This window comes from Nematolebias whitei, chromosome 13 (genome assembly GCF_014905685.2).
Source record: "Nematolebias whitei isolate Nwh7 chromosome 13, NemWhi1, whole genome shotgun sequence".
Lineage (NCBI taxonomy): Eukaryota > Metazoa > Chordata > Actinopteri > Cyprinodontiformes > Rivulidae > Nematolebias > Nematolebias whitei.
The window spans coordinates 15,036,202-15,064,087 of NC_056510.1; the positions used below are offsets into that span (position 1 = coordinate 15,036,202).

The 27,886-nt window shown below is 37.7% G+C and overlaps 1 protein-coding gene across 1 annotated transcript in view; it reads right to left on the reverse strand.

Annotated features, from left to right (window-relative positions):
- Window positions 1-27,886, reverse strand: part of LOC119419551 (ephrin type-A receptor 6) — a 183,312-nt gene that overhangs the window by 80,478 nt on the left and 74,948 nt on the right. Inside the window, exons 3-4 of the mRNA XM_037686892.1 lie at window positions 21,710-21,865; window positions 15,193-15,528 (exon numbers count right to left, since the gene is read on the reverse strand). Of these exons, the coding sequence (XP_037542820.1) occupies window positions 15,193-15,528; window positions 21,710-21,865 (492 nt within the window). The remainder of the gene's footprint in view (window positions 1-15,192; window positions 15,529-21,709; window positions 21,866-27,886) is intronic.

Sequence of the window (27,886 nt, forward strand, 5' to 3'; positions counted from 1 at the left end):
CCCATCCATCCATCCATCCATCCATCCATCCATCCATCCATCCATCCATCCATCCATCCATCCATCCATCCATCCATCCATCCACATTCGGATCACCGAGGCAACACGTTAAGAAAAGAGACCCAGACTTTCCCTCTCTCAAGTGACTCTCAGCTCCTCCTAGGGACCAGACCTAGCATTCCCAGACCTAAAAGAAAATATAAACCTTTCATTGAGTTCTGGGGTTTCTTCCTAGTAGGCTATTCTATTCCTGGAAAACCAAAGTTATCCTAAACAGATGCCTGCACCATCTCCATTTATCTCTTTTTATGCAGAGGAGGAGCGAGTCTACTTCGAGCTCCTAATAGATGACAAAGATCTGCACCCTATTTCTAAGGTTGAGCTTGTCCGCCCCAAGGAGAAAACTTATTTCATCTGCTTGTATCCAGAATCTTGTCCTTTTGGTCATGATCCAAACTTCATGATCATACTGTAGGTGAGAGTTGGAACATGGACCAGTGAATGGAAAACTTTGCCTTTTGACTCAACTCTTCACCACAACCAACCAAAGCAACACCTACATTACTTCAGATAAGGCCACTCAATCCTATCACGTGGGAATGGAAAGCCCAGCTACTTGAACTCCTCTACCTGAGGCAAAGGCTCATCCCTGACCCAGGGGGAGCATTTATTTATTTACGTTTCATTAGTTGTTGTCCACATAGAGTCAGATTTGAAACAAACCTTTTATGTAATCTGTTGCAGTAGCTCTGTGGTCAGTGCTGCAGATTTATAAATCTGAGGCTGCAAGTTTGAGTCCAGGTTGCATCAGCAAGGGCGTCCAGGATCAAACAATTGCCAAATAAATTTTTTGCAAAATGACTGCATAAGGCAGCAGCAAAGAAAACAACAACAAAAACAACAACAACTTGGGCAATTTGTTAATGCTTGTCAAACGTTTTGGGGATTGGTCTAAGCCACAAGCCATCCAATTCTAGGTCAATTTTTGTAAAACGGACCAAGTTAAAACTATATTATTGTGTTTTTCAAGTTGGGTTTCCTCTGGCAGCCTTCTTGAATTGAGTTGGGTTGACTCTAAATGCTAATAAGTTGTAGATTAACATCCATTACTTTCTGCAAGTTACATTAATATTCGTCCAGTGGTTCATGAGATATTTTGGTAACATAAATACCCCCCCCCCCCCCCCCACACACACACACACACACACCCACACACGCACATACAGGCAATAACATTATGGCTGCACCTTCGCCTTTCAGGGGTAGGTGATAACAAAGAATGTCAAAGCAAAGCAATAAAACTAAACCAAGATAATCTTTAAATGCACACACGCAGAACAGCAAAATTCTGAAATCTGGAAAGCGGAGATGACCCCCCCCCCCCACACCACACACACACACACACACACACACACGTATAAATGCAGTAGAGATTTCACTGCAGACACAGTCTGTCAACGTGTCTTCACTCGTCTTCTCACCCTGTACATCTTCACCGCCTGCACATGCTGACTGTTTTGAATTAGCAAAGCTGGAAATACAGCCGGTGCAGATCTCACTTATTTACACACATATTTTTTATTACGAGGAAAGTTGAAATAACTTATATCAAATTTAGAACTAAACTGTGCTTGCCAATCATGTTCACATGCCAGTGTAATATGTTGTAAAGTTGGACGCATTAGAAGGTTTAAACACTTTTAATATTTATTTTAACAATTTCTTCTTTGCAGCATGCAGTTCCTGCTGCGTTGGCCATAAAAAATATTTTAAATACATTTAAAAAAATACCCAGATGCTCAGAATTTATAAACATATCTAAAAATTGTGAAAAGCATAGGACTATTAGCAAAATATGTTCAATAATTTATTTATTTTATTTTTCAAAGAAAGAAATAAAATTCATCACTATGTGCTCAGTGGTGAGAACTGAACACCCCCCCCAATATGTTGTAAAAGTGCTATAAATTTATGATACATTTTTGGTAAAATTTAATTTATATTGTTGTTTGCTAAATGTTTTCTCTAAGTAATCCTTATTGTGATGTAACATTTGTTGTCCTGAGCTTTTCATCAAGAATCACTTGTGTTATTTCAGTGATCTTGTATTTTTCTGGTCTCAAATGTCTCCAGATTATTAATATTATACACTGAACTGTGAGAAATACACAATTAAATGTCAAAAATCTTTCAAGAATGTAATTTTAACCTTGAATAATTTTATATCAAATATATTTAAGGAACTGGACCATGCTTTGTTCATCATGCTGCGTTTGTACTTAAACAGGAATCACCTTTTAATAATTTGTTAGCATTTGTAAGGAAGTAATTTCTATAATAATTTCATAAACCTAGTCCTTTTTCTTTGTCAGCCCTGCAAAAACATTCTCCAAGTTGTGTTAAAGGTATGAAGTCTCTAAAAACTTCATGCGATGTGTTAACTTTGATGCTTCAACAAGAATCAACTTCACCTTTTTTGTGTGAACTACTCTTAGAAAAACTTAAAGGGATGAGATTCACAGGAACAAAAATTGTCATTAAAATGCTGTCTTTGTGAAAATGTCACCGCAGCATCTTTTTGTGCTACAATGATCGTTGCACAATTTTAATCTGCTTTATTTCCCGCAGGCAACACTTCCAGAGCAAAGTGATTTTTCTTCTACTTGCTCTTTACTCGTGGTGGTTACAGATAAATTAAATAAAAAAACAAAAAACTGGAATACAATCAAGATTGTGTATATTGTTGTTACAACACAGATTAGACATGATAAAAAATTAAATAGTGCATCTAATTAAACGTTTAATTAGAAATTCAATAAGTTGTCTGAACTCAACTTTGATAAAGACAGCTAAATTTGTTTCGCAATAAAAAAAAAAGCCATAAAACTTTTAAAACATTTTTATTTGCAGCAGCATAAGATTAATGAGCTTTCTTTCATATATAATACTGCCTTGACAAGAAAACAAGGGAAAAAGCCCAACATTGTGATTAATTAAGGTCTTAAAACTTCAGCCGTTCTGCAGTAAAGTACTGGCAGCACTAACTCAGTAAAACATAACACAGCGTAATGTCAGTACAGTGTGATCCATACTGATGTGAACGCATCTCAGGGAGTGAAACATGAGGGAGGAAGACAGAGAAGAGGAACTAAGATAAAAGGCGCATGATAGGAAGGAAAACTCACGGATAAATCACGGTGGGGACTGAAAGCTGTCGAATAAATTTCTCCCATCCTATATTATTCCTTCTTGTATCTCCCTCCACAGGAGGTGGAGAGAGGCGGCATGAAAGTGTCATTGAGAGGAGTGAGGATGAAGATGACCCTGGAAATGGCATGTAAGGCATATGTGACATTCATGACACTGAGACACAAAATATTTCTTCAACAGATCTGCACATATAACAAGACGTCGGGTAATTGGGGCCCCCCGGGGCCAATCTTTGGGCTTGGGTGCCAAGGGCGAGCATTCCCCCACAGAGAGGAAAATAAATCAACTGTTAATAAGCCAGCAACCGTGGAGGATCTATTTACGACTGATCCTTCCACAAGGCCAGTGTCAGCATCCCAACTGTGGTCCAACACACACACACACACACACAAGCACACACAACAAAAAGCCCGCATTTCACCTCCCAGACAGAGAACTCCAAAGATACTTCTACCCATAACTGTACATCAGTGAATGAAACACAGTATTTCGCAATGCGATGTGTATTCAGCATATTTCATCAGTGCCTGCTTTTTCCCATTAACCCATAATGGAGTAAGGTTCTCTGCTAAATCTGCCGTTCTGACACACACAGACCAAGTGGATATCAGCCACGTCAAGCTACACTGGTAACCAGAACTCATTGCAGCAGCACGTTGGAGAACAGTATTGATTCACTCATGGAAAGTCACCTTCCTCCTCACCCCATCCTAGCTAGCGCCTCCAGGGCCCGGTCATTTCACTCAGCCAATTTGTATGGCTGTTATTATTAGTGGTTCTCTGGTATGGCATTTGGTCTCGGGGCATGGGCTCACCGCTTTATGATGCTGCGCCTAATAAACATCACTGTGATTTCCCCCTGCTAGTAATTAAGTGTGCGGCTAATTTGTCATAGTTAGTTAAAACATGGCATCGTGCCAGGAGAGGGCTGCCTGGGAAAGAATACGGCAGTCCAAAAAGGCCAGGAGTTCAAAAAAACACTATTCATTAAATGGTACTGCTGTTTTCTTATGCTGCTGCTGGTTTGACGGGAGGTGCTGAATCAGACTTCGACTACTACATGAACTTTCATGTTTTGAAAGATAAATATATTAACTAACATAACGATCTGATTTGTTTTAAAGAATAACCATCAATTAATTAAATAAATCAGATTTATATCCATAATAGAGAAAACAGTTAATAATAATAATAATAATAATAATGCATTTTATTTGTTAGCGCCTTTCAAGAAACCCATGGACACTTCACAACATTAAAAACACAAAATAAAATAATACAAAATGGCTTTAAAAACACTAAACCAAGAAGAAAATAAAACAAAAAAAAATTAAAGTGAGAAGGCTAACTTGAACAGATGAGTTTTGAGTTGTGATTTGAAGGTCTGAAGGGAGTCAATATTACGGATGTCTGGGGGAAGAGCGTTCCAGAGTTGGGGAGCAAAGTGAGAAAAGGCTCCGTGTCCCGTGGTGCTGAGGAGGACGAGAGGCACGTTGAGGTGGATGGAAGAGGAAGAACGAAGGGAGCGTGAATGGGTAATAATGTGCAGGAGATCGGTCAGATAGGGAGGAGCGATGTTATGGATGGCCTTGAATGGGTACAACAGGATTTTAAATCTAATTCTGAAAGTGACTGGAAGCCAGTGGAGTTGCTGTAAAACTGGGGTGATGTGGTGAAATGAGGGGGTTTTGGTAATGAAGCGAGCAGCTGAATTTTGAACCATTTGAAGCTTACGGAGTAATTTTTGTGGCAGACCAAATAGGAGAGAGTTGCAGTAATCAATTCGAGAAATGACCAAACTATAGACCAGGATGGAAGCAGAGTGTGAGGAGAGGGATGGACGGAGACGGTTGATGTTTCCAAGGTGGAAGTATGCAGACCGGGTAATATTATTGATGTGAGCGTGAAAATAGAGAGTGCTGTCAAGAATGACACCCAGACTCTTAACGTGAGGGGAGGGAGAAACCATGGAGCTGTCAATGGTGCGGGAAAAAACTGTTCTTCAAAAGCTGTACATAAGTCCAATTAACTATAGATTTTTTCCTGAAACCATCTTGTATATCATTTACCAAACCTTTAACTATTTCAGCAAGTTTTTGTTCAAAGTATGACATTCTCCAATCATGGTCCTCAGGCGTCAGAGATCTGCTTAGAAGATTCAATTTAGCTGGTAGTTAACATATATCTGATTACCTGATGACATGATGAAGATGTAATCTAATCATGTAAGTCAGGTGTGTAGGAGCAGGAAAATCTCTAAACCAAGTGGGATAGTGAGCCTTGAAAACCAGGAGAAGGGGACGCTTGTTTCTTCTTCTCCTCGTTTTATTTCAGCTGGGACAGTTAGCAGCTCTCCCACTACACATGACAGAAGATGTTAGACTGAGTGTGTGAACGTTTGCTAGTTTGACTCTGGACCAAAAGAGGAAAACAAAAATACATCATTATATATTAACAAAATAGCAATTTTTATCTACGCTCATCATACATACATTAACTTTTCTACACCAATTTATCTTTATTTACAGTATGATAAAGTTACATGATAAACATATTTTATAAATGCTCATTTAGGCCTTGATGAGATCTCAGATGGCATGGGTGCTGGAGGAAAACTTTCTTTACATGGAATGATGAAGGAACAGACACTAGCTGTCTTTTCATTGAAACAGAATGTATTGCTTAAAGCTTAAAGTTATCCAAAGTTTAGTGTTTATACACAGAAAAACTCACTCTGATGCAACTATTATGGTTTTATGAAAAATAGTTTGTTCAAGGTAAAATGGTTTGGCTGCTTTCAGTCGGAGCCAAATCAATAGTGTTTTTTTTTTTTTTTTGGTTCTTTTTGCAATGTTCCATATAATTATGTAGTTGGAGATGGTTTAAGTCATAAACCTTTGGTCAAACAAACAACCAGTTTAAATGAACTACAAGAAATTACAGTAGTTCCTCTCTACTCCGCGGTTCGTTTATCGTGGACTTGCTCTATAGCGGTTTTTCAAAATATGATTGGACATTAACACACAATTGACTGAAAGATGGATGAGATGCACGGTTGGCATGGAATTTTTATCTGAAATAAATTATTTTAAATTATTTAGTACCTGCTGCATATTTGTGCAGCCCAGAGCTGCAGAAAAAGTTTACTACTGCAGCTTTATGCAGCCCTTACTGCTGCAGGATAAACTTCCTGCTGCTGCTGATCAGCTGTTCTACGTTCAGAGCGTAGAAGTGGGCGTGGTCAAGAGCGCTTGCAGGTGGCTGAGAGCAGCGGAGGCAGAGAGCTGAAATCATGACATTCTGTGCTCTTTTAGAGCGTTTAGTTTAGAAACATTGTTTAGAATATTGCAAGTGTGGGAAGGGTTTAAAACACTATATATATATATATGTTTTTTTGGTTTTGTTACCTTTTTCCTTTTAGCCATCCTATTTGTTAAAAAAAAACAAAAAAAAAACTGTAGTATGAGTTTTTATAACTGCTTATTGTTGTTGCTGTTGTCCATTGTTGTCATCTTTCTTTGTTGAAATCAGGTCTCTCTTGTAAATGAGTCCTCGAGGCTCAATGGGATTTACCTGTATAAATAAAGGTTGATTGATTGATATATATGAATACTCAAATAAACTGTTACTTACTACTTGTACTACTATTCCAGTTTTTCACTTATCGCGGGGCTTCAGGGTACGGATCCCCCGCGATAAACGAGGGACTATAAAAATATTCTGGAACATTTCAATAACTTTGAATCTGTGAAATAAACAATTACTCATCTGAATCCTGTGATGTAAGAAGCCTGCATCCTCATTCTCCTACTTTCCTCCTTCTTTTCACCACTCATTTTTGTCTTTATTTTGCAGTCACCCTCTGTCCATCCTCTATTCTACACAACACACATAACTGAGTTTAAAAACACAGTCTTTCCAAAAAAAAGTCACAGTTGTTTATTTGTCAATTAAAAACAATCTGATACTGCATACCTTAGAATTGTGGAAGTATAGCAGTGTATAAGAAAATTATGAAATTATGGAATTGAGTTTTTAGTCATAAGAAAGAAAGACTATTTTTTCAGTGTATGTTTTTGGAGATTTGGCTCAGAACAATCAACAAACCTGAAGATTTCAGAAAAAGTGTTGAAAATTCAAATGATGCAGGAAAAAAATACAACTAAATCTGGGGGTCGCCATCCTGGCAGAGAAAACTTTGATACATGGCGGTGCTGGAAATCAAACCCCCAACACTAAAGTTGTAATGTGACGACTTTACTATTGATCCACAGCCACTTTAAGAAAGATAGATGAAATATAAAACAACTCTTACACAAACAAAACACTATTTTCTAACTTTAAAACAAGCCTCCTTACACACACTACATCTCAGCTGCTGCACTCTTTTCTTCCTCTGCCCACAGTTCTTGTCAGCTCATTTACACACTTCTTTATTCTGCCATCTCTTCCTTCGCTCTTTCGATACACTCCTCACTCAATCATCTCCTCAGACTCTGCTTCTCATTTTTAGTCTTCTTTTACCCTCTTCGTTTTCTGTCTCTTCATTTGTCTCTGTCATACTTTTCTTCCGGTTTTCACCCTCGCTTGCTGTTCTTTCTCAACGGCTTTCTCTCCTTTTTAATTTTTACCTCCCAGGCTTCACCCCTCATTTCACTTTCCTTCATCTCGTATAACCTTCTGCATTCAACCTGTCACTCATTTTCCAGTGGCTGATTCCTGTTCCCCCCTCCCCTCCCTCTCCTTGACCCAGTCACCTATTTTAGGAAGTATTCATGTGCAATTTGGCAAAGTTTACAAAAAATATAGAAGCATACATTTCTGCTAATAGCACAGATCAAACAGAAATTTGTGCAGTAGGATGGTGCTGACAGTAAACTATCAGGGCACCCATGACTAATGCAATGAAATAAACGTTCACTGAAAAAAAGGCACTTTTTTTTCCCCAAATCTTCTTTTTTCTCTGTTAAAAACATTCGGTATATAAAATAATCACTGCAAAGTGTTCAAAAAGTTATTCTTAATAACAAATCATCACAAGTGTGCTTTCTGTATTTCACTCATGCATATTTGAAACATTTAAAAGTATGTTTGTTTTTGCAGAAATAAGCAAAATGAATCACATGCTAACTTTAGCTGCACAAAATGGCCATCTGCATTTTAATGACAAAGTCTAATTTATTTATAGCCCCAGTAAATTATTACAGCAAACTCTTGATATTTTTTGCAACACTGAAATTCACATGGCTGCCTCATTTCTGCTGATAGCAACACTATGCTAATGGCGTATAGGAATTTTATGTGCACCTTCCCAAACAAGCCCATCACAGAGCAGTTTGGGCGGATGTGTCAGGGAAAGCAGACTGTGTCAAGGTATTTATGCATATTCGTGCAGCATGCAAATGTTCCTTTTCAGAAGATTGTTTGCATGGTTATCTTTGACAGGAGTAAATATGCTGACCTTATGCATGCTTCTAACTGGTTTAAATCTTCCAAAAGCCACTGCAATTTTACATTAATGCCATTGAGGTCCACTGGCATTTCACTAGAAGGAAGTGCGTCTTCAAATAATACATTCAAATATTCACCTGCTCTTATTTTTAAAGAACACAAAGTTTATGCTTTGTACATGGTGAGAATGTTAAATATTTCCATAGCTCTATACAGTTGTGTAAATTGCAATGCATTAATAAGGAAACACATAAATTGACTGGAAATGAAATTATTAGCCAAAAAAAAAAAAAAAAAGTCTTAGACAAAAAAAGAAGCAGTACACAGTATTGGTGCAACAGATTTTAGTGAAACTACTATCAGCCTCAACTACTATTTACAGCTGATCAAGCATAAGGTGCCTGATAGTAAAATACAAATAAATGTGCTAAACCAGCCTCAAAAGGATGTGCAGTATTTCATATGCATGAAACAGTTAAAATACAGAAAGTATTGAAAACTAGGGCAATACTGTATACTGAGTTGCATATTGTCTACAGAATGTTGTCTTTGCAGTCAGCTACTTGAGAAAAATGTTCTCTCTAATGTAAAGCTAAACTTGACTATAATGGGGTTTTGAGAACAATAAAGCCTTAACATAATGGTAAACTCTTCAGTTTAAAAAATATTTTAGCAGACAGCATATTGAACCTTTAAACCAAAACACAAGGGCTTTTCATTAAGGAGTTTAAGCTAAAATAGTGTTCGTCCACGCAATAAATACAAAACATGAAGTAATTCAAACAATTAAAAATATTCTATATGTCCACCAAGAAATGGTGGAAAAATAGTTTATACTGATCAAATGTGACTTAATTAGAAGTAGACTAGTGTGGAAATGATATGGAAATGTGCGTTTCATATAAACCTACAACATCTGTACGAAGGGACAAAAACAGCTGTTAAAACTTTGAAGGACTAAAACATTGCTTTGAACAGCGGACACTATCTCAGGCAGTCAGTGATAAACACGTCCTTGTTTTCTATTTTAAAGTAAAATCAGCTTGACAAGCAGACGGATTCCCTGAGGACCAGAGTTGAAATTGCATCTAATTTTAAGTTTGGTGCCCTGCAACAAAAAGCTGTAAATCTATAATGAACTGTTGGCCAACATTAAGGAAGTAAGCTTGGGAGACAAACATCTGGGGGAAATTCAGGTTAAAGTGTAAAAAGACAATTTGCTTAAATATTTTAAATAAAAATCCAGTTGCAGCTGTCCTGATCCAAACTAAGCCATGTTGTATTAAAATATCCATGACCTTTGGTTGGAGGTCATCTCTATGCTTACAAGTGTGACCTGTGCAGAGCTAAATACTTTAACTTTATATTTAACTAGAGTCCAACCTTTCCTTCAAGCAAGTGACACCCTGAGTCTGGATGGTGGCCAAACAAAGATAGAACATTTTGATAAAAGACTGATAAAAAGTCCAGAAACCTCCTGAAGATGAATTAAATGTTTGCATTGGAAGAATGAATAAATAAATGATGTATGACCAGATCTGAACACATTTTAAAAAAGAAGGTTTTGGCACAAACTCAACTGCTTGTCCTCTCTCCTGACTGGTTTCTAATGAGTCTCTTTGGACCTCAGAACGGTTCTTTAACCATGCATGACCTTCTAATGTCTAACTGAAGTCCTCTGACCTTTTCAGGGGTGACAAACTCATTTGTACAAGAGGTCAAAATAAAATAATAAAACAGATTGGCTGTTTGTTTAAACATCATTTTCTTGCTAAATAAATGCATTTGCTATGTTTTACAGATATGTCAATACTTTCTTACAAAAGCATGCACTTACCATTTATTCCACTACAGTATATCATATTTACAAGTCAGAACAAATAAAGTTTACTGTAATTTGTTTAAGTAAACAATTCGTACAAATTTCTTATGTTTCTTTGTTTTATCACCTATTTTTACTGTTTCTAAAAAAAAACATTTTTATTAAAGGTTATTCAAAAAAATGTTAAAAACTTTAAACAACTACAACACAATTAGAAATACAGTATATCGCCACACATTTTCAGAAGAAAGCACAAAAAGACAATCTGTATACAATAAATTCAGGCAGACACTGCCTGACTGACAGACTTGTGAAAGTCTGGGTCATGAAAATTCTCAGGACTGACTGGAGGACATTAGAGTGAAACTCCTTGAGCAGGAGCTTGGGGACAGTCAGTAAATAGTAGTGTCAAATTTGTTTAATCACTGCTTCATTCACCTCAAAGTTTTGACTGACTCTTTTTCCTTTCAGTGCAAATGAATTAACAAGGTTCAAATGGTATTTTCTCAGCTTCAAAGTCGACAAATAGTGTGAACTCTGCTGTGTTTTTAAAACATGTGTGCACCAACAGAAACTAGACCTCTCAGCATGAAGCAGCCTTCAACAGGAAGGGTGGGAAAAGGTGGGAATGCTGCAGTTGAGTGTCGTGTTGCACTGGTCCTTGTGCTTAACATGTCTGTGTGAACTGTGTCACACCAACAATTTAAAGTGAAATAAACATTTTCAGCACCACGTTCACCTGAAAGTCATGCTAACAACAACTTAAATGACACTTTTGTTGTTTTTTTTATTTTATTTTGTGAGATAGTTTTCAACTCAGTGAGAAATCTGGCAACCTTTTAGTATCACAACATCTTGATCTACCTCAAGATATGGTGTCCAGTCCTGGTCCTCAAGGGCCACTATCCTGCATGTTTTACCTGTTTCTCTGCTCTTCTGCATGCCTCCAAGTTCTGCAGTGGCCTGGCAATCACTCATTCATTTAGATCAGGCATATCAAAGTAGTGTTGTGTTCAAGACCACCTAACCCAAGACCAAGTCAAAACCAAGACCAGAGTGTACCAAGACCGAGACAAGACCAAGACTTTTAGGGTCCGAGACGAAGTCAAGACCAAGACCGAGGTAGGACGAGACCAAGTTGAGACTAAGACCTCAAATAAAATAAATAAAATATAACATTTTTTTATAAAACATATTTTATAAGTTACATACTGCAACTTTAAGTTTGCTTTTGAATGAATATATCAGCTTTTATACATTTTCAAAGTTACATAACAAAGAAATCAGACATTCAGTGGCCTAACTTCATGTGATTCAACAATAAAATTACACAACTGTTAAAATGGAAGCAGTTTCATCACATGCAAGTCTTAAAAAACTGCAGTGGCAAAACAATCTTCATAAATCCAAACTCAAGACCAAGGATAACCATATAGTTGCATTTGTTACAAATATATTTTTTGTGATTTAAATAGAAATAAATTTTATAACTGATGATTTGGCAGACATCTTCTCCTGCACCCAGACAATTATTTTCTTGGAGTGACCAGTGTTGCCAGATAGAGTCGAGGTTTTCCAGCCCAAAAATCTGTTAAAAACCGCCACATCAGACAAAAATCTGCCCAATCAATATATTGTAACAGTACCTGTATATTTACAGTTTGAACATGAACACACATCAGTACAAGCCAACGTAATTTAACAATATGTGTAAAAAGGCAACAATCCAACATAAATCTTCCCAGAGTTCCCAGCAAAATCAGAATGAAAACTGCCCAGTAGGCATTAAACCATCCAATCTGTGAAAGTGGATGGGCATGACAGCGGTAACAAAAAAATGTATTTAGTCACGTTATCACTTGGATTTGAACCAGTAAGATTTGCATCCAATAAAAGCAAAGATGTTAACAAATAAACTGGACAAGATTCTGGCAATTTAGTGATATAGCCACAGTTGTGGTCTTGACTGGTCTTGGAATAAAATCTAGAGTTCTCGATGTGCGAGACTGAGACAAGGCTGGGACCAAATGCGGTCAAGTCCGAGACAAGACCGAGACCATCAAAAAGTGGTCTTGAGACCGGTCTTAAGACCAAGACCGGTCTTGAGAACTACAACACTATATCAAAGCAGAGAAACATCTAAAACACGCAGGACCCATGAGGACCAACATTGGGCACCACCTTCCTAAACAATAGTCAACTGTAATCAAACTTACAATAAGATGCTAAATGCTAGAAAGTAAACTTGCAAGACAGAAGATTCAGCTCATTCACTGACTCAATATTTACCATATTTTTCAGACAATAAGATGGACTTAAAAGCCTTTAATTTTCTCAAAAATCACCAGTGAGCCTTATAATCCATGCGCCTTATGTATTAATTCTGGTTGTGCTTATTGACCTCAAACCAATTTTATGTGGTACACAGTGCTCAAAAATCTGACAAAATGTTTTAGTTTTGCTTAATGCGCCTTATAATCCAGTGTGCTTTATGTATGAAAACAGACCCGTTCATTGATATTGCACCTTATAGTCCAAAAAATATGGTATTGCTGCAACACCTGCCACAAAACTCAAGAAGAGAGCTGTAAAATAAAAGTGACACTTTAAAACTTTTTTCTGATCGACACACAAGCAGGACTGCATGTTACATCCAGCAAAACCAGCTACACGCTCAATAGCCTGTCATGATTTGCCTTACATTTAACAACAGTGATCAAAGTCTGCTGTATGACAATGTAATAGGGAGAAAAAAGAACAGCATTATGCTGTTTATCACCGGCAGCGGGCCATAAATCTGCGTCTTCCCTCGAGGATTTTAAATAGCAGCAGCTGGCTATATAAGTGTTCAAATGGGTCTCGTCTGCAGCCCTGGGACCTTCTTTGACTGTGTTCTAAACAAGGAATGTTAATCAAATAAAAAGTCTGCGTGTAACACCGAGTCGCATGCACTATCTAGAGTTGTCCCAAGTGATGCAGAATAATGCATCTAATGTGTTTTGGCTGTATGAGAAATGTATTTCTCCCAGATGCTCACAGCAATAGAGAGATGGAGGGTAGGGAGGAGACGAAGAGAACAAAAGACAAATATGAAACAAACATATTTGGAAACAAGACACGAGAGGAAAAGGAAGGAGGAGGACAAATAACCAAGGGGTGGTGGTGGTGGTGAGAGAATAGTCAGTTAAAGGATGGCAGAAGAGGAAGGAGGAGAAAAGACAGTTTGCAAATTCCAAATTATAAAAAATAAGCTGCTAAACTCAAGAATGTCTCACAGGAAATAATGGCTTTGAAGCACAACTCTCTGGTATGAGGAAAAACGGGTGGATAGGACCATCTTGTGAACCCCTGCTGTTAACCACAGCTGTGGAAAAAGAAACAAAACTGCTTTTCTTCAACACATACAACTTCAATTACATAAGGATATTAATGATAGATGATATCTGACAGGAATGCAAACTTATAAAAACTTAGAGAAGCTCACTTTTCTCACTCTTTGATGCTTCAGCTATGTAACTAAAATATTGTTAAAAAAAAAGAAAGAAGATGAATCCAGTATTAACTATTGGACATTAGTTTGTGGAGAAAACAAAATAACCAAGAATGTGGTGTTTGATTTACTTGTTAACATTTTTCTAAGCTTCTTTCATGAAATATTTCATGTGATACTTTCATTCTCATAATCTTGCCCATGTTTGGCCTACAGGTTATATCCTATAGCACTTAAAAATTATTCCTACCAGCAAAGCTTGCTGACTTCCTGTAGGCGTCATGCACTTGTACGGTAAATGCTTATATAAAACAATGTCACATCTCATTAATACTCATATATATATATATATATATATATATATATATATATATAAATATAAATATCTCAATTCCTTTCTGTCCTTTTCTTCCATCACATTTTCTCTACTTTTGATTTTCTTCAGGTATCTTTGCTCATGTAGCATTTATTTTATGTCCTGTTAGTGGCTGATCAACCTGCTCAGTGTCTGTTGTTTTTTGGTGTCTCTTTCTTTAATCTCAGGTCCAGTGGACATAATCCTAAATTATTATTATTATTATTATTTGCTGGTGTTTCACCATTATTGGGTGTGCTTCTTCAGAGGTAATTATTGAGTTTCTCACATGCGGATGGCTCATTTTACCTTTTGATGTGAATCAGCAATGAATGAACTGAATTTAATCAAATGTAAACAGAAGGAGGCATCTGCTGACCTTTGCCCTTTCTATGGAGTCATCTTACTGCACGTGTGAGCCTTTGTTACTTTTACTTAAGGTTTTGTTAGGTTTCTTCAATCTATAATAGCAGCATAATGCTTTATAACTTTATAACATAAAATCTGAAATCGTTTTTCCACTTTTTAGGTTCGACAATATGCAAAATATATAAACAGTTGAAGAGATTTATGGCATAAAACATCACAAGCTTTTAAAACAGTATTTGGTGTGCTAAAATGTAAAGCAGTGTAAACAAGTGAAGATGCGTTCATGTTCAGACACTTGCTTTTAAAATAAATACTACAGAGCTTTGTTTAACTTAATATAGACCATACATCGTGGCATGAGAAAAAAATGGTATGAAGAGAGGTGTGACAGTAGCAGGAAGAGGTCTGTAGGTAGTGTCCAGATTTTTGTGGTGAAGTGGACACTACCTACAGACCTCTTTACCAGTGGTAAAAACAACAAAACTACACACTCACCACCCTGATCTGTGCTGACAGTGATGATGGCCGCCTGCCGAGGGAAGGAACTCAGGTCCGACACACCGTTCTGGGACTCAATCTCAAAGGTGTAGTTGGCGTGCGCTGAGAAGTCCATGACAGTGACGGTGGCGTTGGTCAAGCCCAGTGGACGAGGAAGGAAACGGAGCTCCTCCTCACAAAGCTGGCACTGGTTGGGCTCAGGACCACAGCGTTTGCACAGGACGTTGTAAGAGAGGTCCCTCCGGCCCCCGGTGTCATTGGGAGGGGACCACTCCAGCATAAGGCAAGTGTCGTTCATGTTAAACATCAGATTACGAGGAGAAGATGGAGGGCCTGTCAAGGAATACAAACTGCAGTGAGTGGTAAAAAAAAACAAAACAAGACAGAATATCATCTAATCTAATGTCCGAGCTCAATTCATGAATTTTCTTCAAAACATTTTAGTGAACATTTGCAACAAAGGCATTGGTGAGATTCCACAACTTTAATTTAAAATCAAAACCCAATAATTCCTCATCCCCAACTCCACACATGCATTCATGATGGTGTTGGGGGTCAGAATGCTCCAACTCTTTGTGATGTAAGAGGACGGAAAGGGGGTACTGCCTGACCCTTTAAACACTGAACAAAGCTGCATGAATTGCACCTACTATAAATAAAAGAAAACCTCATAAATGTAATATTTTTATCCTATTATATAAAAACTATGTAACCTTTTTTTTTTATTGTTCCAAATGGAAAAAGTTTGGTATTATTGCTAATCATAATACAGTAGTCCCTCGTTTATCGCTGGGGATCAGTACCCTGAAGACCCACGATAAATGAAAAAGTAGGACTTTTTGCATTTTGCAATGATTTTTTGTATAATTTACATGCCCAGTGACTTATACGCATAAGCAACATATTTATGACCCCCCCCCCCCCCATATTTATAAACCAATATTGGCTGAGATATGACCATTTCATTCATTCTGACTGAAAAAAAAAAAAGAAAACTACAGATTTCAGCCACTAGATGGCAGCAGAGTAGTAAGGCAGGCTGTTGTATCATGTAATAGGTAAAAGTGGCTATAATGACAAATTCAAAAAGTTCAAGACAAAAAACAACTGGACTTTTATTATACTTTATAGTTTTTGTCTTAAACTTTTTTGAATTTACCATGTCCTGGATGACTGAGAATCTTCACCAGCTATTAATGACACAATCGGCTTGTCATAACCCCCCACCTTCGTTCTGTTCGCTGCTTGGTGTAATTGTCAAATCAGCTTCATTTTGCCGCACCACTCTGGCGAAATGACCATTGACCAAAAAAGTGCATTTATTAAGTAAAAGTTCAACTGAGACACATCTTTGCTATAATTTCGAGCAAACAAATAATTGTTTTAGGGGCTTTTCTTGTTAAATAAAAAAAAAAACGAGCAGCATTCCTCTTTTCTAATTTCCTCCTCGTCTGCGCACTCCCGGGAACCCCGAGGAAGCAAATATTTTTGAAATACAGCTGATTTGACAGTTAAAGTCCTTTTATTAAGCAAATGTTAGACTGAGACACACCTTTACCATAAAGTCAAGCAAACAAATAATTGTTTTTAGGTGTTTATCTTGTTAAATTTTGAAAAAATGAACAACGGCTTGTCCCTCTTCGTGTGCCCGCTTCCATGAATCGGGTTTTGAAATGCAGCTGATTTGATTGTCAAAGTGCATTTATTGAGCAAAAGTTAGACTGAGACACACCTTTACTATAATTTTGAGCAAACAAATAATGGTTTTTAAGTTTTAATCTTGTTAAATTCTTGTTAAAGTCCTCCCGTGCAAGCCCCAGCAGCCGCCATTTGACAGCCAATCGATTTTAGGCACAACACCGGCCCACATTTCTGGGTTGTCAGCGGCGATGCGTAACAAACGCCATGCATCAGCGGTGACGTATAACAGATGTGACGTATACGGCGATGTGACATATTTATGGATTTTCCACTTTATTTGACACATTTGGACTGATACAACTTATAGGGCGGAGCGACGTTTACGGCGGAAAATACGGTACATGTGATCTTTACTATTTCTGTAAATTATTATTTAAAAAAAGTTTGAGATTCCATTTCTTTCACCCTTTTGTCAAAAATAATCAGGCATTTCCCATAATTAGTCAGTTATCAAACGTCTCAATCAAAATGACTTTAGATTAGACAATTTACTACCAACAGTATTTTTTGTTTGTGCCAGTACACAATACAACAACTAATCCACTATTTTATTCTCCCCTTGAGTGGAAACATACTCTATTTTACTGGAACAAAAAAAAAAAAAAAAGTAAGCATAAATATATTTTAGGAACTTTCCTATCTACTCTATGCTTATGTCTTCTAGGCAGTCTAAGTGTTTCTATCACTCCTCTGGTAGCTCAGTCCCACCACCATCATCTAATAGAAAATGATAATCCTATCCAATCCAATCACATCTATTTATGATATGTTTATTCAAGAGGCTTCACATCACTTAAGTTTTTATGTTGTGGCAGAATTAAAGGCAAGTCTACAGGAAAAAAAAGATGTGTAAGAATAAGCTGTGAAAACAAATAATAATAATAATAAAAAAATTGAAATATTTCATAGTGATCTCCCTGAATATCTCTGAAGAAGGCCTATTAAAACATTATTCCACCACATACTGCATGTATAACTCCGTATACTCCCCTCTGCTACAGTAAACTGTTCAAGCTCTTTTACCTGCTTGCGTATTGCTTTGTTGTGGTATTTTTGTGCCCCTTGGATGTGCATGTTTGTGTGTCAGGGTAAGCATTGTGCTGTAGCAGGCAGCCAGCTGTCAACAGGGTGGAGTTAAAAGGCCTGAGGGATTTGAACACTCCCGTCCTGCCAAGCTCACTGTCTGCCAGGACAATGGGATGTTTCCCTCTCCTCCACCAGCCCTCCCTTTCGTTCTCTCCCTACCATTGCTAAAAATCTCAGCAGACAGGTGAGCCCCTCCTACTGCTCCACCACCTCTGTCAGTGTGTCCATTCTCTCCCTTTATTTCCCTCAGCCTCTATCGGCCATTATCTCACCTCTTCTATTCTCTCTGTCGAGGAGAATCCACCCACCTACCATCTTGCAGAGCAACCCCACTGCCATCAATCAGCCCCCATTCTCCTCTGGGGGGAGATAGGATCAGCACCCTCCATTCTTCCCCTCTTCACACTGTCTACTCCATCCAGCCCTTACACCTTCCCTCCACCTTTATCTCTCCTCCCGTGACACATTCTCTTTTATCCTCTCTACCTTTGTCTTACTCTCACTCTTTAATCTCCACTGTTTTTTTTGTTGTTTTTTTTACTGTCGACTACAACATCAAGCAAATAACTTTATGTACCATCTTCTACCGTCTAATTAAAAAGCATTATGTGAGCAAACATAGTGCTCAACACTTGGAAACCTAAATGTGCTACAGCACTGAACTTTCAGTTTGCATAGTTGTCTCAAACCCCACACGACTTTTCACTCTCGGTTTGTACTGGGAGCTAAAGTAGACTAGAAGATTTCAAGTTTGTTTGTGCCAGAAAACAAACCAACAGCATAAACACACACTTCATTACAAGTTTCCACACTAAGCCAGCTCTGAAGTTCCCACAAGTGATCATTGTGGTCCACTCATTCAGATTGTACTTAAATGCTCTCTAAATCTTAATTTAGAATTACAGACATGTTTAGAATACACATGTTAAACTTAAATGATAATTCATTCTAATGCTTCCAGCCTTGTAAATCATAAACCCAGATTTTAAAAACAAACACAATTACAGTTAAGATTCTGCTTCAAAACATTGCATAAAAACTATTAGTTTATATACAGTATCCCAGTGTAGCGCCACATTACTAGCACACCTTGCTGCTTCAGTTTCCCACTGGTTGACAAAAGACCAATGTTGCACTAAAGCTGAGCATGAAACATACGTAAATTTACATAAATGAAACAAAACAATAAAAATACCAACAAGTTGTTGTGCACGAGTGTATTTGAACATGTGGCTCAGAGACATCAATGTGTCTCAAAAAACATCAAGTAACTGATGGAGTCAGCCTCCCCACCATCACAGTCATCTCCAGATGCAGGAAGAGGACCACCTGCATCATGAAGGACCCCACTCACCCAGCACACACACTTTTTGCTCCGTTCCCCTCAAGAAGGAGGTTAAGGAGCATTAAGTGTAGAACCACTAGACTGAGGAACGGCTTATACCCTGAAGCTGTTAAACTCATGAATATCTAACCAGGACAATCACTGTGAAAAAATCACATCAAATGTTGCTGCTGATCTGTTTCATGTTGCTGTGTTCATTCGTACTCATCTGCTCACACAGACTCGTGTTCGTGCTGCTGTTTGGCGTATTGTTTTTGTGCTGCTAGTGCTTAGTGTATCTTTATCAGAGTTTTTCTGAGTTCATATCTTAGATCTTACTACCGTTGTCTTTTACATTTTAATACTTTTGTTGGATGTAACTGGGACCCTGTGTACACAATTTCGTTCTACCCACATGTACCACATGTGGTGCGAATGACAAATAAAGAATATTGCATCTTGAATGTGTAGCTTGCATTTTACTAAAGCTACTATATGTTTTAACCATTCTGTTTATGTTTAGTGTTAACCTGATCAATAAGGGGTCCGTAATACAAAAGTGCTGATTAAAAGGCAGTCAAACCCATGGCTGCCTCCCACCCTGTACCGGAGCGTCAAGCGAAATGAACAGAAACCACAATGTTCAGTCAGGTCATCTGGACAGTTTCTTTATTTGCTGAGACATTTTGTCCTTCATCCAAAGGACTTAATCAGTCCAAGGAGCCACAAACAAACTGAACCCCACAAGCAGCACACTCCCATAGTGGGAAAAAAAACAGTTTGCTGGTGATAAGATGGTTTCACGGGCCCGCCCTCTCCCCCGTCAACTCCTCTGAGGCAACCGTGCCAAAGTGGTTCAAAATATCAAAGTCCATGCTCAGTAATCCAAGTAAAAATCCAACAATGTTCAGTCAGGTCATCTGGATGGTTTCTTTTTTGCTGAGATGTTTCGTCCTTCATCCAAAGGACTTCATTAGTCTGAGAAGCCACGAACAAACTAAAACAAACCCCAGAAACTATTTTATCACTAGCAAACTTTTTTTTTTTCACTATGGGAGTGTGCTGCTTGTGAGGACTCAGTGTGTTCGTGGCTCCTTGGACTGATGAAGTCCTTTGGATGAAGGATGGAACATCTCAGCAAAAGCATAAACCGTCCAGATGACCTGACTGAACATTGTTGGATTTTTACCTGGATTATTGAGCATGAACTTTAATGAACAGAAACAGCATCATCAGAGATTTTTATTCACAAATAAATCTGACTTATTTAACAAATTTTACAGTTGCAGCTGGCTCTGATAATAAATCCATCCTTCTTAAGGCACACGATTATTCACCCTGAGATGGAATCCCTGTACTTTTCACAGTATAAACAGAAACGCTTCTTTAATGCCTTAAATGTATCTCAGAGTTGAAATAAATATGACTGTCCAAGGACTTGAGCTTTCAGAGTCAGTATTTTTTGCCAACTAGTGTACCGCACATGCATGGAAATCTACAAACAAAAGAAAAACATTAAAAACGTCTACACTTCCAAAGCTTACATGGGCAAAACTGTTGCCCGTCTAAAGGGTAAGCACTCAGGTAATTGAGTTTTAACTTGCATGTTTAATTGCAAGTACATCAGAGTACAAGCTTCTCGACGGAGTCTGAATTTTATGGGAAAAGCATTTAGTAAAAACTGAAAAGGTTTTTGAAGATTTCCTCTGTTAAAAAAAACATACCTGAAGCGTACTGTAAACTAAAAGCATCTAAACAATGGCTTGGCTTTGTCTTACCATAAAAGACAAACACATTCTTCCACCCTGGAGAGCTTTCAGATGTGGCCCCGTCTATCTCAGTGACAGCTAAATGGCTTTTTAATTAAAGGAGAATTAGTCCGGTTAAACTGTAATTTAATGCAAATATGAAGTCGTAATGACAGTCGGTGAATCATCGATGAAGACAAGGCAGCTGAACAAAAGCCATGTAATTCATCCAGAGACTCTCTAATGTTCACTTTCACACCAGATAAGTCCCAAAGACGAGACTGAATTTACGACCACTGTGAATTCTAGAGATCCACCAGCTCTGCAGACAAACTAATAACTTACCAAGACTGTCAGGCACACACAAGTATCGAAAGATTTATTATGAATTGACACCAAATTAATTAAATTTTAATCAGCTCAAAACACAAAATAACTATTTCTATCTCTGTGATACCACTGCAAGTTCTCCTTTGTAAATCCATGGAGTAGAACTTTTTTTTTCTGTTTTCATTTTTATTCTCGTAAATAAATGCTTGCAGCAAAAGGAGACTGTCTGAAAAGTTAATAAAATAAGTTAAGTTGTTGTGTTTGCAAAAGCTCGTAGGATCTGGAATTATATATCAAGGCAGATTTTATTGAGGGGTGGACTTACGTGTGCAGGCCATAGTTGGAGGATCTTTCACGGCTCTGAAGAAGCCCTTTTCACAGCGGCAGATTGAAGCTCCTTCACCGTAGCTGAAACTGTGTGGAGGGCACTTTGAACACTTGAGGTTTCCAGCATATGCCTTATAGAAGCCTGGATGGCAAGCTGAGGGGGACAGAGACCACAATTTGTATATCTGTTAATTTTATAGCTTTGATAACAAGCACAGAAATGAAATAGAACAAAAACTATTTAAAATAACACCAGAGGTTCTAAAATAATTTGATTTATGAGGTTATTTAATGTTAACCAGACACCACAGATGATGCGTTACACAAAACCTTTGTAGGACTTGTCCATGAAAATAGATTGGAAAGGTGCAAACACGTCCATAAAATACAAGGAAAGTGAATGCATGAAGCATCCGTCACCATCAGCAGCACTCCTCAATCTGATCAGCAGAGCAGTGAGAGAATTCTAACCTGGCTTTAGACCAGAGAGAGGCACAACTTTATAAATGATTTACCTACAGGTAGTTTGTGACCTAGTTCTTGTAGGCCCAGATTGCTTCTGTGGGAATGATATCGATCAATGTCTAAAACATGGAGGCAAAGGTCCTGTTCACCAGCATGATGATGCCGGTCAGTCAGAACTGGTTCATCACCTGATGATAATCATTTCAACACAAATCCAAACATGTGACAAGTAATTTAATAATACAGTTTTAGCTATTCTGATTATTTACCAATGATTTGTTCAACAGCTTTTAGGTGTTCATAATAATTTTAAATTCAAAAAGTTTGCTTTTGTGTCTTTAGTGGCTTTCAATAATATTTCACAACCTAATAAAAGTTATTGGATGACTGAGATCTATATATGTGCTGTTATTCTTTAGCTGATATACATAAGGTTTAGAAATGATCAATTTATTTTTAACACATTGCTTTTTACATGATCAGTTCCAATGGTTCCCAAATTTGGTCCTTGACGAACACCACCCTGCATGTTCTAAGTAATAAAATCCCTGAATCAGGTGTGTTGGAGCAGGGAAACAACTAAAACATGCAGGATGGCGTTCTTCAAGGACCAGGGTTGGGAGCCACCGGTTTATGCAGAGCTAAATGCTCGTGATTGGTTTTTAATAAAACTTAGTTACAAAGTGTGACCTAAACTTTTACTGAAGTGAAGGGAAGGGAAAAAGACAATTAAAAACAATAAATTAGGCCAAGTGAAGTCATTCCTGAGTTCTGCTGCTCTTAATTTAACAAAATATTGTCAGTAAATCTTCATGTGTTCAAATGACTGCCTTTCAGTCAGAAACATAAACACAAGATTTACTTGTTTCAAACTTAATAATGAGAATAAAAAATATATATATTAAAAAAAAATCTACCTTGTCCAGGAAAAATATACTTGAAACTCCAAATTATTATTTTTTGTCAAACAAAAGACAAAACCTAAATATTCTAAAAAAAACACAAAAATAATTTAATATTAAAAGCAGTTAAAATTCTCCCAGGTAAAAAAAAAAAAAAAAAAAGCCAAACCCTCCAATATTTTGTTGGGCTGTGACACTTGTTCTTAAATATTCTCTGTGGGGTTAAGGTCTGAAAAAAGTTCCAAGATGATGTAAAAGATAAAAATGTTTACAAGCTGACATCTTTAGTGTGTGTACTGTATGTACAATAAAATACACGACTAAAAAGACTCATAGAATGTGTTTTGCCCGTTTAATTTGCCTACATAAATAAAAAATATCTGCAGCGGATGGTGAATTGAAGTGGCTTATGTTCTAATGAGTTTAGAAATGTAATGACGCAGCACATAACTGCCTGAGATTGACAGCTTACAAACACTTATTTAGCAGATTGCGTGAATCCAAAAATTGTGTTTCCCATCTGTCATTTATTTATGACATATTTTCCTGCGTTTGGATAGGTTTGCCATTTTCATATTGACTTTTCATTTGTGCGATTCCAACAGCTGCTTCAACAAACTAAACTGTTTTATGGCTCTGCTTTGGTTTGACATTTGCCTGATAACAAAGTCGATGAAAATCCCACAGCTATGGACAGAACCTTAAATGTAGATATTATCAAATAACCCCACAGCAAGTATGCATGATGCAACCAAATGGTAATATGAACCAATATGGTGCTATATTTCGTTATTGCAAGAAAAAAAAGAAGAAAAAAAAAACTCTACAGACTTGGTGTTGTACACCTGAGATGAAGAACTCTCCAGTCTAATGCAAATGTTAATACTGTACAGATGGTGTGTGTACTCAATCAGAGTAACCAGGTAGGGTAACTAATGTGGTGGAAAAAAAACATAATTTCAAGACAATTCAAGCAAATATTTTACATGAACCTCTCAGAAGGCAGCACAGTGGCGCAACTGGCAGAGCTGCTGCCTCTCAGCGTGCAGGCCCCTGGTTCAAATCCCGGTCTGGGGGCCTTTCTGGGTGGAGTTTGCATGTTCTCTATGTGCATACGTGAGTTTTCTCCGGGTACTCCAGTTCCCTCCCACAGACCAAAAACATGCACGTTAGGCTGATTGGTAACTCTAAATTATACCTAGGTGAGAGAGTGAATGTTTGTTTGTCTTGTTTGTCTCTATGTGTCCCTGTGATGGACTTGCGACCTGTCCCGGCTGTACCCCGCCCCTCGCACAATAATTGCCGGACATGGGCACCAGCGACCCCCGTGACCCAAAATGAAAGAAGCGTTTAAAAGATAATGGATGGATGGATGAACCTCTAAGAAACTTTTGGAAATGGAGCTACGATGAGCTTAATATGAGAAGAACTGATTGCTAATTTTACCTTCAATTATTTATTTATTATTTTTAGATCTTACCTAATGTTTTAGTAATTTTAGTGTTTATTTTAAAAAAAATTATGTTTCAACATATTTTAGCGAAGTCATTCAGCACTCTATTGCCTTTTTACTGTAAATGCAATTTCTCTATTGGTATGTTTTTACTGCATGACAAAAGCTTTTTATATCATTTTAAGTATACTATCTTCAGTATTAGTGTCACACACTTGCATTTATTTATTTAGTTATTTAGTTAGTTTTGTCTGACCCACTCGTCAAAAAATTCCACAAAAAAAAACAAAACAAAACAAAAAAAACATGCACAAGCAATTTGCCAATTGTTTAATGCTGGATGCCCTTCCTGACGCAGTCTGGGCTTGAACGTGGTGGTGGATTTCAGAAAGGACAAGGATCCTCTTCAATCCCTACACATCAGAGGAGCAGATGTGGAGGTGGTCTCCTGCTCCAAGTGCCTGGGGGTGCATATATGCCTGACCTCATCCAGAGAGTCAATACTTCCTGTCTGGTTAAGAAGGCCCACCAGCGTCTCTACCTCCTTAAAAAGGAAGCTGCAGAGAGCTGGACTTGGGAGCTCTGTCCTGAGGAGCTTCTATCGCTGTGTGTTGGAGAGCGTTCTCTGCACCTGCATCGCTTTGTGACACGGCAGCTGCACTGCTGCTGAGAAGATGGCTCTGCAGAGGGTGGTTAAGGCTGCACAGAAGACTGTAGGGAGCAGCCTTCCCATCACCTCGGACCTCTACGGTTCACGATGCAGGGGGAGAGTGCTCCGCATCATGAAGGACTCCACACATCCTGCACACAGTCTGTTATAGCCCCTCCCCTCAAGCAGGTTTGCGTGTTTAGATAGAGGAGATTTGATTATTTAAAAAAAAAGAATACCTTTTTAGTTTGTTTTTTTTCCCAGACTTTGGCATTTCACAGACTATAAGATACAGAGGTAAATAATAAATTTAAAGCAGATGTTTCATTTTCACATAATGTTCCTGTTGGCTAACTTTCATAGTGATGCTTTCATGTTGTCAAGAATCATTAGCTCACCGGAACATCTCAGTTTTATTAGTAAAATTAGTGCGTCTGAAACTATGACACTTCACAAGGTCTGTTGTGAAAATATTCTAAATAATAAATCCTTGTTACTGAGAAAATATACTTGTGTCATTCAGTGATAAAGCTGAAAATGTAAACCTTGAAAATACAACTGAGCACTTTGAGTTTCGATGTCAGAACCAAACATGTACAACACCTTTGTTTACATTCACAGTTCCTCAGCCACATTGGTGTTTACTCGATCAGATAGTTTGATTAGAATGTGTTAAATTAATTTAAAATAGACAGAAGAAAAGCTTTGGGAAGATGCAACTTCCTGTACTGTTGTTGAGCAACAGTTTTCAGTCAAACAACGTTTGAACGCTTAATGCTTAAACTTACATTTATCAGATCCCAAAGACAATTCTTAGTATGTCATAAAAAGAGATGAGAGCACCATCAACATCAGAGACCACAGGCAGATGTTGGGATGGTGGAGGGGCTGAGAAGACGCAAGCATGTGTGCAGAGTGCAGACAGGTAATAGCAGCAGGACAGAATGAGAATGAACATTTTGCAGCTTAAATAGACCACCCAAATTTGAAAGGAGGTAGATCATGTGTGAAGCAGCAGCACAGCTTGAATTGTCTGTCTGGATTAGCTTGCAGGTGTCGTCTAATTAGTTTAAACATCTTCGGTCATTTTAACATGATGCTAAGAGTAATTGTTTTATTTGTGCTTTAATGAGACCTTTATATAAATGTGTGTGTTATTAATAAAATAACGTGTAAAGTATCAAGAAAATCTGTTAGAAAGGCAGCATTATAACACAATAAAAACATCAAAAACTCAAAAATAGTTCTTATTTGATAAAAAATATGACGTGAAAAGGCCTCAAAGCAATTCCATCATAAAATGACAAAAGTCACTTCTGATTCTATAAGCTATTAAATAATCAAATAAACACATAAGAGAATGAACCAGAGGATTAAAATCATTTACACAAGTTTCAACATTTAAAACTGACTGCAGCCACTTCTTGCTGACAACAGTTTGAATCTCCAAACACTTCAAACTTATAAGGCAGATAATGCAAACGTCTCCAGCCCGTTGAGATTTCCACTGCTGCTCGTCACTAACCTTATTGATTTAACAAGGTAACACAAACGGAGCCATTTGAAGGGATTCACCTTGAGGCATTGACTGTCTTTGTGTGTGTCTCCACTGATAAATGAGGCTGAGGAGCGAACAAGGGAGGGCCTGAAACCACAGCTTGAACTGATCAAATGGGGGCAATTAGAACACAAACGGACAGAAAAGGTTAACACAAAACGACAGAGAAACACACGTCCGCTGCCCAGGCTGACAGTTTTTTCTTGTGTCTGACAGTTTTTTTCTTGTGTGGTAAAAAATCTTTGCAAAGATTGTTTGCTTAATAAAAACACTGCTTGATATGGTGGCCGTGAGGTGTAAATGAACAACAGTTGAAAAAACAGAATTACATTTCAAAAAACGCAACGACAACAACAAAAACACAACAACACTTGAAAAAATGCAATTACATTTGAAAAAACAGAATTGCATTTGAAAAAATGGAATTACATTAAGCCGAAGCGGAAGTGGCAGAAGCGGAAGTGGCTGAAGCGGAAGTGGCCGGAATCGCATTTGAAAAAACAGAATCACATTTGAAAAAACAAAATTACATTTGAAAAAAACGGAATTACATTAAGAAAAACCGGAAGTGGTTTTTTTTTTTTTTTTTTGTGTGTATTATTAGTATTTTTTTTTACTTTATTAACAACATAAAACAGTGTAATTTCGTTTTGTTTTTCAAATGTGATTCCGGTCATTTCCGCTTTGGCCACTAGTGCTTTGGCCACTTCTGCTTTGGCTTAATGTAATTACATTTTTTTCAAATGTAATTCAGTTTATCCATATATGATTTCAGACACTTCCGCTTTGGCCACTTCCGCTTTGGCCACTTCCGCTTTGGCTTAATGTAATTCCGTTTTTTTCAAATATTGTTGTGTTTTTGTTGCATTTTTTCAAATGTAATTCTGTTGTTTCAAATGTTGTTCATTTACAGCTCACGGCCACCGTAGCTTGAGCTCAAATTCTAATTTGATTCAGAACTGAGGTGATGACACATGGATCCTGAGAAATTTCCAGAGTGGTGAAAAAAGTTTGAATGTGCTCAAACAATGGTTCACTCCAACATTTTCAAATACTGGCCCTCAAATCATTTCTTGAATATGGATACAAACACATCCAGTACACACACACACACACACACACACACATACACAGACGCACATAGCTGA